This window comes from Mya arenaria, chromosome 7 (assembly GCF_026914265.1).
Source record: "Mya arenaria isolate MELC-2E11 chromosome 7, ASM2691426v1".
NCBI lineage: Eukaryota > Metazoa > Mollusca > Bivalvia > Myida > Myidae > Mya > Mya arenaria.
Window position 1 is genome coordinate 28,898,170 of NC_069128.1, and position 11,542 is coordinate 28,909,711.

The following is an 11,542-nucleotide window of genomic DNA, read 5'->3' on the forward strand; positions in this document are numbered from 1 at the left end:
ATCCACAAGTTTTCGGTCCTAACAAATGGCATCAAATGATAGTTCCGAATTTAAATACATTCATACAGAAATAAATAGACACACATGAAATCCCTTCCGAAAAGATTCAATTGCAAGCATATAAAAGATAACTGTAACACTCCGCCATATAACAACTGGATGGGTGCGAGAACGTGCGGTCGACGATTTGTTAAGAATGCAATGGATATTGTTCCTAGATGAAATAAGAAGTAGTTTGTTTTATGCATAAAACAACTGATTCATTGCTACCAGAATCCAGATTCATTGGTCTTGAAGATCAAATGACTACTTAGCAGATTTAGGAACCCTCATGGGAGGACTATCAAACCACACTTTAACCATATACTATTCTGGTTTGGTTGAAGAAGGTGCATAAAAAATACGCTCTAAAGTTACGCCCATCTCACGGAAAAGTTTTTATCAACCCATTAATATCACTATGGACACTGTGTTGCGTTTATGATTGAATGATTCTGTCCCTTGTTAAAGATATAAGTGCCTGCTTTGAAAGTTTGGGCACATTAGTATGAATACCACGCTAAACACCACGTATATAATGCAGCAGGATAAACTGATGATATGTGGTCCCTAGTAGGTCAAAGGTAAATGCAGAAACGCTTACATAATGTGATTTATCTTTTGGCGCGGCTTGACATTGAACTAATCCACGCTACTCGTTCGCCGACGTCCTATTAAAGGCTCTGAAACTTGAAAGGTACACCTTTCCTTTGTGGCAACGAAAAGTGATAGACTTGAGTATATGGTTTTAAATAATGCCAAATTCGGAAACATGTTTACAACATTTATTTACATAAATTTCAAATAAAACAATGATAGAATTCCCGTTACTGCTTTATAGCACAGCCATCAATAACCGTCGGTGAAACTCGTTCAAACTCGAGTTGTTCAATCTTGCCGTTTTCTGAAAATAGTTTTGAATTCTATATAGATTATTTTATTTCAATGCAAATGCTGAAACTTTGACCATATAGACGAATAGCCGATTGTTCAGAACTTTGTTAATGTAAGCAACGTTGTATACAGCATCATTATTAACTTTGAAATCTTTACTCCTCTAGAAGATAAATAGATACACTTGTAATCTGAAGTATTTCTAACAAGATTCGAGACAACTGATTCATCTGTACTTGTATTATTTAAATCAATGGGAACATCATCATAAAGTTCAAGTTTAAAAGTTAACAACTATGTCATAAATCATGTTGTTAAATTTAACAAAGTTCAAAACTATCGGTGAAATTTTATGATTTACAGCTACTGGTCTCGAGTCATGCCAAACAACGTAGCTAACGTGTACATGGTTTTATCATTATACAATTATAATCTCTCTCACTTTTTTTTAATCGGTATTGAGAGGTAACTTTTGTGAGAATTATTGTTTTTTTATGTCTATAATATAAGAATGAAATCTACAAACTAAATAGGTTATGTAAGACCATCTGTAATTATTTACAATTAATACAAAACAGAATTAGAATGGAACTGATAAAAAAATATGTTGAGTTGTTAAGAAGTCGTAAAATCCTACTCTTAATCTCGGAACGTAAGAATTTGCTCACTTATTACTATAAATTATGAAACATATGATGCACCTGTTTTTTTCTTGTTTGTATGTAAAGAGACCTTAATTTTATTTTATTTTGATATAATGCACGTGAACTGTCTTCTTTTTAAAATGATAAACCAATGAGACCCCTACTAATTAACTTAGCAACCAAGTTTCATACAGTAAGTGCCTTGCATACCTTCTTTGCGCCTTCTTATGAACTCTCTTAGACAATGTGTTTATACCATGTGATAAATTTCGTCTGAAATGCTACTTTGGAAGGCAATAGTTTGCTTTAAATGATTACTTTAAACTAAGATAACTTGATTATTTCTTCACCTTTTTAAATGAAACATAGCACAGTCACGCCGCTTTCAGAGCCCAGCCCTCGGTATTTTACCAAAGTTTGATTGAGAGTTTAATTTCTTAAAATGCTTCGACAAACCGTTCAGCAAAACCGTTGCCTGATGAAGCATTGTCAAAACATCATTTTTGAAACAGATTTGTCGAAGTGTTGGAAAAAACTATTCACCATTTCAAAATCTGGTAATAAAACGAAGTAGGGGATCTTTAAGCAACATAGACTGCCTTTTGTGTTATTTAAAAGGGGAAGAAGACATTTATTATCTTTCTTTTATTTCTTCATTCGGAGCAAAATATTGCCTTCCAACGCAGCATTTATGGCGGAATGTATCACGTGGTACACACAAACTACTTTTTATAAACGCTCATATCGTTCGATTGCTGTTTTGAATTGACTTTCCTGAATACTTATAACACATATTTTGAAAGGGATAGCTTTATAAGACAGTTAAGGCAACACTTTTTAATAATGAATGTAAAACTTTTATTTAAGTTGAGACACACATTTTATATTGAATTAAAACTTTTCATCATTCGATATTTTGTCGTATGCCCATTGACAGCACAGCCCCTTGGTGGCAAACATTTCATTTATTTCACAATTTACCGCAACATTTAAAACATCAATAATATCGGTTTAAAAGTGTTAAACTTACCATTTATTATATCCAGATGTTGGAATAAGATCCTGGTGCTATAAGTGTTATCGAATATTGCAATCATTTCATCGGGCAGAATAACGCCATCTCCGTTCGTGTCATAAAACTTGAAGTCACATTGGTCGGCTTTCAAAGTGACTGTGAACAGTGACCCAATCTGAAATAGGGAGAAAACACTCATATAAATGAAACTAGACGGACTTTCAGGGCCGGCAACCAAATATAAAAGGTTTAACCATATGGTCATAAGAGGCACATAACCATATGGTCATAAGAGGCACATAACCATATGGTCATAAGAGGCACATAACCATATGGTCATAAGAGGCACATAACCATATGGTCATAAGAGGCACATAACCATATGGTCATAAGAGGCACATAACCATATGGTCATAAGAGGCACATAACCATATGGTCATAAGAGGCACCTAACCATATGGTCATAAGAGACACATAACCATATGGTCATAAGAGGCACATAACCATAAGGTCATAAGAGGCACATAACCATAAGGTCATAAGAGGCATATAGTCATATGATAGTAAGAGGCACATAACCATATGGTCATAAGAGGCACCTAACCATATGGTCATAAGAGACACATAACCATATGGTCATAAGAGGCACATAACCATATGGTCATAAGAGGCACATAACCATAAGGTCATAAGAGAAAAAATAATCGTTAAGGATTTTTTATGTTGTGCATGATCGTTATCTAATTATAATTAATAATTACTATCAAACAATAATTTGTTTCCAAATAAATTTGCAAAAACAAGCCGAACGATAACTTTTGGACAAATTATCAAAGTTATATATTAGTAATTGTTGTAAAGCCGGTTTCATTGATATGAAAACATCGCAGAAGAATCTCGACAAATTTATTATATCCGCCTTAAAATAAGTCAGCGTGAGATAAGTTTACACACGTTTTTAGTTCTAAAACACGAACTATTCAAACTCATGCAAATCAGTTATTATCTCATTATTCTTTATTGAAACATGCCCAGTAATGGAGCACATTGAAATTATTGGATAACCAAGCCAACCAAGATGTAGACGCACCTTGTGAGCACTCCGCTTAAACTTTAACGAGACTCCAACGCTTGCTCCTGACCCGCCCTTATTGTCAGCCCACCCCCCAGCATTCACGCTCCAACCGCCTCCTAGATTTCTAAATAGAGAACATAAAGAGTTATGTACAATTATTAACCGGACCAATTCCTTTCAGCTTTTCCATAGTTGATACTTCTTCCTAGGGTAAGCCAATGCATTTCTCATCAATCCATTTTTACCATCGTCGGCAACCACGATACCTAATTCCGTTACACTTCATAAATACCGCGGGACAGTTGCCTGACAAAATCTCGTTTAAATGAATATGCACGAGGTAGGCCAACTTTTCTTTCCAATGAACTCGCATGTTACAATTAAATATTCTTTACTATTCCTGTAATGTCAGTAGCCCCATGCCCGATTGGTCGTGTCTGTTAACACAAAAATATTGCACTGAAAAGGCTTTCGCCGCAATATTTTTCAACGGGAAAGCATTTGGAACCATGCGGGACCAATTTAACTCCCTTATTATGTATACATGATTACGAGATTTTCCTCGACACAAAACGAAGCATAGCGTAGTAGTGTATTGGGGGTTTCCGACGATGGTTTTATCGGCCCAACCTCCGGCATTCACGATTCAACACACTCTTCTAGGTTTCTTAATTGAGCACAGGAAGAGTGAAATGCAAAGAATGGTCAGATATCTTCCTTGTTTTATCCAGTTTAGTGTGGGAAAACATTACTGGTCCAAATGAATTTTAACCAACAATTTGTACCTGCTTAATATCTATGTACTTTTAATCAACCTCAGAAGGCATAACTTTGACATCTCTGTGTTGCCATTTTGTGTATACATTGCAACCAAAATCAAATAAACAGTATTTATATATATTCCTATGTAAATACAGATAATATAACTATTACTAAACAAGAGCTCCGCGCAGCGAACACCAACGCTTGTCTTCTCTCTTCTCAGTCGAACACGGGGCATAACTCGATATTTATTCAACTAAAGGTAGTGGGCCTTGCTATTGTATTTTGTTACATGTATACAGAATTTTCATGGATATCTTCAAAGGTTTTTATATGAAGGTTCAGGTTCCAATTTCACAAAAATGCATTCTTTTATAAAACAAAATGATTTAAAACTTTGAAAGAAAACAATCTACAGCATAAATTATAATTGAATACAACCTAAGTTTTTTAACAATGACTCAAATATATTTTTTATATATATAAAAATTATTTGAAATATTGACAAAATGTTTTTATTAGCACATAATTTGAGAAAATGTTTTTTAAAAAAGTAAAAACAGGCAAGATTTTGAATCATACTTTGCTGTTAGGTGATAAAATAAGTTGAGACCGAGATTGAGATGACTTATGTATTTTTGTGATATTGGGGCCAGGGGTTTGCACGTCGACGACGTCACTAAGGCTATCCAAACATTTTGAATATTTTATTTTCGAAAAACGGAGAAGTTTAAAATTTCTTCTCTGAGCCAAAATATAAGCAAGCTTTGAGTTGACAACACTTTGTAACCTAGAGGTAATCTATTTACCAGTGTTGTGCTAATGTACTGGCTAATATTCAGTTGGTAAACATAGGTTTGAATATGATATTTCCCTTTCGATATAAAAACTGGTGTTACCCTTAAAAGCAAAATGGTGATTTACCTTTTAAAGGCGATTGATCCTTTAACTTTGCCCTTATCATTGCTGGCTTTGACATCGACGGTATTCCCTTGACACACTCCATTGTTAACATTCAACAGGACAACCACAACTACGTAAACAACGGTTGATAAATCCATCTAGAATATAAACCATAGTATAATTAATACTTTGTCAGTTAAACTTATGTTTTTCCTCTTAAAAAGCGTCTTAAAATGTGCTAAATAGAGCAAAATTTATGTCTAAAACATTTTGAAACATGACTGTTACAGCTTAAACTTGTTAAAAAATATCGTATTTGTATTTAAACGAACTATATTTATTCATATGTCACGTTAAAATTTATAGTTGAGTTTAATTTATTTATTTTATATTTTATACGACTTTTAAAAATAACTTTTGTACTCGACTGCAAAAACTTTCTACACAAATATCCCTATATCAGCATTTATAAAAATGTTGTTGCTGAAAGTTTACAACGATTACGGAAATTTATCACTTATGACATGAACGTATTTTAAAGCGACTCGCTCATGGTTTGTAAAATGCACTTTTTTTCAATTACGAAATAAAGTCTAGTAAATCATAAGGAGTGTAAAAACAAAAATACCAAAAGCTGGAACCCTTCAGCAAATGTGTATATTTGCACAAATATCGTCTTTAAAGACCACAATTTTCATAAGCGTTTATAACGCTTATGGAAATTAATCACGGCTGTGGTGATGTGGGGTTGGTTGATTGACATTATCACGTAATGTTATCAATGTATCCTTAACAGGTCAACATATCCACCACTTTTGTTAAAATCCCGGTGGCTGTGTGGTCTAGCCGGCTGTTTTTTTAATTCTTGACTTTACTGGCGTGGGTTCGAACCCCACTAAATCCAAAATTCTTTCTTAATCCTATGACTGATAATAATGATAAAATAATAGTTTTCAGATGCATTAACGGGAAAACTAATTGTTGGTCCAAAAATAAGAGCGAGTCACTTTAAAAGTATGTTTCTGAACAATATTTAACTGGCATCTTTGACAATCAAAAGGCAACAAAAATGCCAAAAAAGTAAACAATTACATACTTCCTTTTGCGCCTGAGTTTAAAATTAGCTTTAAAATCCTTAATTTGACTGCTTAATATTCTATTGCAATTGCCTATAATCTAAACAACCACAGAACAGGCGTTTTGACAATCAATAATCCTAAATACAACCAGAAAAAGACAAAATTACATACCTTTTTCTACGCCTGTGATAATAATATAACGTTTAAAACTTCCAACTAAACTGCGCTATTCCTTTTGTAATTTTCTATTAGATAAACAAACACCGAACAGGTTTTTATATACGACACATGTACTTATTCAAATATATAGGAAATTCCATCAATAAGTGTTGTTATTTCAAAACATCCTTAAACATTTTCTTGAACATACGCGTTTAATTGATGATAACCTGTTTCCTACGTAAAAGATCTTTTTAAATACGTCAAAAGGGATTTCAGTGCACAAAATAACAATAGTACTTTATTTTGTAGCACAGTATGTCGTCATTAATTAATGTTTAGTATACTTGAGTAATTACAAACACAAAATCAGAAAGTGAAAACAATTTGCAGGTAAATCTTGGATCGGCAGCGTTTGGGCTTCGAAGAATTGTTTTTGTTTGTTTCCATTTTTAACGTATTTTAATATTCATTTTCTGTATTTTTGTTATCATCATGTTTTGTGCACATAATAGTGTTAAACAAAAGTCAAATTCACAGCTTTCTTTCACATTGGTATGGGCTAGCAAGCGATGGACGTATTATATACTGTCACGTAGGAAAATAATATTTCATTCAAGAACATCTGACATGTCAAAGTTTAAGGTAATATTGCAAAGACTACTTTCATTAAATATGTACATTGTACAATCTAAGCCATTTTATTAAGATTATATGTGATAAATAATAATCGACAGAATAGGTGAATCAAACAAGAAATGGCGGCTTAAGCGGTTTTCGAGAGCTGACGGGAAAAGTGTTGATATTATTTAAATATGTCAGAAAGCTTGCAAATCGGTATTGTATTGTTTTAAGAAGGTATCGTAATACAACTGACTGAAACTTAATCATTTTTACTTATAAAACATTTTGTTGAAAGATTGACTTCTATTGGTCCCGTAAGCCTTTGTCATCGCGCTGGAAAGATGTCTACAAACACCAAACCCCATGAAACTCAACCTAAATTATACATTCATGTGTCCTGATACCCATAGTAACAACGTGGCTAAAATCGCCAAGGAAGCCCTCTGCACTGAACAAGTATTGCAAACTATAGTTTCTGCTCTCGGTCTTACTCTAAAAAGGATTTTGCCATCTACAATCAAAACACTAACTGACATAATTAAAATCAGCTTTTTTAAACGACTTGAGCTCTAAACATGACTCTCAAAATTCAGTAATAAAGGACGGCTTAAATGAAAGAAAATACAAAACTACCGATCCAGTTCTGTTAAGGCTTACAGTGTTAACCTGACTCTGTAAAACAAACGTGACATTTTGGAACAATACACACGAAGGTATTTACCGATATTTCAAAGAGTTCCAAAGGAATATCAAGAAGGAAACTAAAGAGCAAATAATTAACATCGACAGTGACAAACTGAAATGCATCTATACATTAGCGGGGACTAATTTTTGATTTTCGGTCCAACCAACCCCGGGTGAAATCCCCGCCCTGCGGTGACGAACTGATGGTAAAAGCCCTGCCAAATGTCCCCGCACAACAGGGACCCTAGGTAAGGCCCATTGCTCGCTATATTTTTCGCGAAGACAATACGACCGCATTCACCCGGCACTGTGGGGCCACCTGAAAGGTAAAAACACGGCCCATTTCCCCAGCTATCCCCGGTATACCCCCTGACCTGGGGGTCGTGGTTACAATTGACTGGTGCATTAGATCCAGCTGTATTGAAAGAGTGACTGCCTCTGGAAAAAGTAAGGAAGACACTGTCACTCTGTAATGCAAGTCCGATAAAACAAAAAGTAGAATCTATACCCGCAAGTATTTATTGAAGCATTGCAAGGAAAATAAATTCAGTATGCTAAAAACTGAGGATCAAACCCGTCGCAAGCAATCTTTCAGTCCGATTCTTAACGATGGTAAGAAACACAACAAGTATCACAACTTCTGGACAAATTGTGGTAGGCTCTCCCAAAAAACAACAGTCAATGGACGCAACATTCTTGTTGTAGACAAATACAGCATTAACATTAATTGCCATGGATCGCATACGCTGATGTCACCCGTGGTTCAAACCCTGCAGCTAAGTGACTGTCACTCTTGCAGAAGCCACACCATTAATTGAACATGTATAAAATTATGCATATAATTTGATGAAAATTATAAAACATAATGTGGATAAAGGCCACTAACACTACCCTGTGTGGACAGAACTTAGTAACATACCAGCATTGTTATCTTTTTAAATGAGTTTCATACAGGTCACATGTTAAAAGAAGTACATACAGGCCAGCAGCTATGCCAAAAGGTGCAAAATGAATTTAAACCAGCGAGCTTGAGCAGACGGAAAAGAACACAACAATAATCATTGAGCAGTAATTGAAATTATACATGTCATACATAAGTAATTAGTCTAGTATGGAGAGGGGCTTTTGATCATGAACATTCGCTGGTTAACATGATTGCAAAATGACGTCATATAGCAAAACCAGTCCCAAACAAATGAAACGTACACACATGTCGACAAAAAACGTTTAACTGTTTCTGAAACATGTTGAATTCTCGTGAAATATAGTAACTGTTTGTTATAATAAAATAACAACAATTATTAACTTAATCATGAGTATTTATACTTTTTTCTGGATATAATAGAATAGTAATAAAGTTGTTTCAAAAGAGTTCCTATGAAATGTTAAATATACTTCATGTATCCATTCGCTTTCGTGTGTTTAAAGTTCATAAGTTTTAAAAGGTAAATAAGAACCAAAGAAAGTGTTAGAGCTGAATATGTCATTTAATAAACAAATGACTGATCAAAATATGTATTACGGATATATGTTTGAATATTTTACGTTATTTAATATTATCAAATGACTGATCAAGATATATACAGCAGATATATGTTTGATTTTTGTTTAGCAATACAAACAATCTTATAAAACTAAGGAAATTAACAATGCTTTTATCAAAGTTTATACACATGTCATGCAATATTGAAACTGACCTACATATATGGCAGACTGATAAGAACGTAAAGTCAAAATGGCGGATGAGATGTTTGGTAAGCCAATTTTAATGTTGCATTTATTGTAAGCTACATGTATCAAACGTTAAGGGCCTGATTCGAAGGTCTTATTTGATTAATTTAGCTTCTACGAAGGCTTACAGTAGGCGGTATTAAAGGAGCACAATATATGTTGATGCTGAAACATTTTTTTGTTTTAAATTTTAATGCAGTGTTAAGCTTGACCCATTTATCTCTAATGTTATAGAGGATATTTGTTGAACTCAGTGTAGAGCCGTATTTGATTTCACGAGTGTCACAGAAAAAATGTTTTCACGAGTGGCGTAGTCACGAGTGAAAATATATTTTTCCTGTGACCCCGAGTGAAGTAAAAAACAACTTTACACTAAATTCAACAAATGTTCTTATTTTTTCATGCATTGATCGTGTTGTTTGACGACAGTCCCTTTCTGTGGCCTCTTTGCGAAGGGAAGTAACTGCGGCATAACCGATATGTCAAGTTGACCTTCTATTCGCGCCAGCAGTCCGTCCACTAATAAAGAGTTCCACACTCTATTGAAATGGTTGTTGCAATTGAAGTTATTTTTAGGGAAAACCCTATTACATAAAAAAGCTATTATTTTTAATATTTATTGAGACACAAAACATGTATTTAAACAAAAGCATTTAGGAAATTCCAAAGAATTTATCGCGTAGAAATACAATTTAATGAAACTGGAGCATGTGACATTTTTTGAACATTCTAGAACAATTTCAGCAAATTTAAATTTGTAATAGTGAATAAGCGAAAAATCAACGGAAGTCTGTGTTCAGTGTTTTTCGTAGTGTATATCTATCCCCTACCGCTCTCAGCCTCTGGATCTTACAGTATTTTTTTTTTTTTTTTTTTTTTTTTTTTTTGGGGGGGGGGGGGGGGCTGTGCAGCCGAAGGATGTTTTGTTGTTCAGACAGCGAATTGGTTTCATATATATTAAAATCGAATGTCACGTTTCCATTAATTTATCGGTTAACGGAAACCCCAGAGGATGTGCGCGAAGGTTCTTTTGAGAAGGATAGAGCGCAGACTTCGGAAGTTTTCTCGACAAGATGTCGGAGATCACCATAGCCTGGTTGGTTTTCAATCTGCTATAATTGATCAGGTTTTTATTGCCGATGATCTGAACTATTTGATAAGGGCTCCTTTATCATTCAGCTTTTGGACAAGCCTTTTTTTAGCATTATTTTTAAAAAGAAAAATGAGTTGTTGAACTGATGAAGATGAAACAGTTGAAGGAAATTAGTCAAATTCAAAATGCTTGTGCATACATGTACGCGGTTAGAGTTTGTAGGAAGGAATGATCTATCAACTCTATTACTAGCACATGTGGTCAAGCAAATATTCAACAGCTACCTACAGTAACAGTATGTTCCATGAAACATAAAATGGTAAGTTCATTCTGTACTTTTTCAAGTCAAGGGAAGCTAGTGTTATAAAAAAAGATGGAAAAAGTAGTCCCGCGTTGTCTGCAAAGTGAAATGATCAAATGGAATCATTTCACTCGAGCCAGAGTGAAATGATCAAGTTATCATGCATCAATATTTTTCATTCATTCATCGATGTGTATGAAATAAAAACAAATCATATGACTTGTGTACAGATAGAAGCATATTACCGATATTTTGGACCTTTTTAAGGTCGGAATTACGTGTGTAATCAATTGTCTCTCTTTAAGGCCGTATAATTTTATGTTTTCGCATCAACCTCTAGTGTGCCCCTATACGTTTTCTAGTTATATTATCAATTACTGATGACAGAAATGAAAATTGAATATTTTTTCCAGATTATATCAGGTCGTTTACCCTGACTGTCGCATTAATAGGTAAGATTGTTAATTTTGTAATCAGCTCGTCAGTTTCACAAATATAAAAGTTGAAGTATTTTCAAAGCCTTGTGTTCGTCGCCGTCC

At 34.2% G+C, this 11,542-nt stretch overlaps 1 protein-coding gene across 1 annotated transcript; it reads right to left on the minus strand.

The window, feature by feature from the left end:
* Positions 1–833: 833 nt before the first annotated feature.
* On the minus strand, positions 834–6,779 carry LOC128240024 (uncharacterized). Its single transcript, XM_052956505.1, has 5 exons — positions 6,583–6,779; positions 5,354–5,490; positions 3,683–3,791; positions 2,608–2,767; positions 834–943 (listed from the first exon to the last, which is right to left on the minus strand). Exons 2-5 carry the CDS (start codon positions 5,488–5,490, stop codon positions 867–869), a joined length of 483 nt encoding a protein of 160 aa, XP_052812465.1. The 5' UTR covers positions 6,583–6,779; the 3' UTR covers positions 834–866.
* Between the last annotated feature and the right edge of the window lie 4,763 nt (positions 6,780–11,542).

What these genes read in the sequence shown, in the direction of transcription:
- LOC128240024 (XM_052956505.1), bottom strand. Translation starts at nt 5,490, where the DNA reads ATGGATTTATCAACCGTTGTTTACGTAGTTGTGGTTGTCCTGTTGAAT. An exon ending in GGATCAATCGCCTTTAAAAG is followed by an intron (nt 3,792 to 5,353) that starts GTAAATCACCAT and finishes TTCTCTATTTAG; the next exon opens with AAATCTAGGAGGCGGTTGGA. An exon ending in ACATCTGGATATAATAAATG is followed by an intron (nt 944 to 2,607) that starts GTAAGTTTAACA and finishes AACTATTTTCAG; the next exon opens with AAAACGGCAAGATTGAACAA.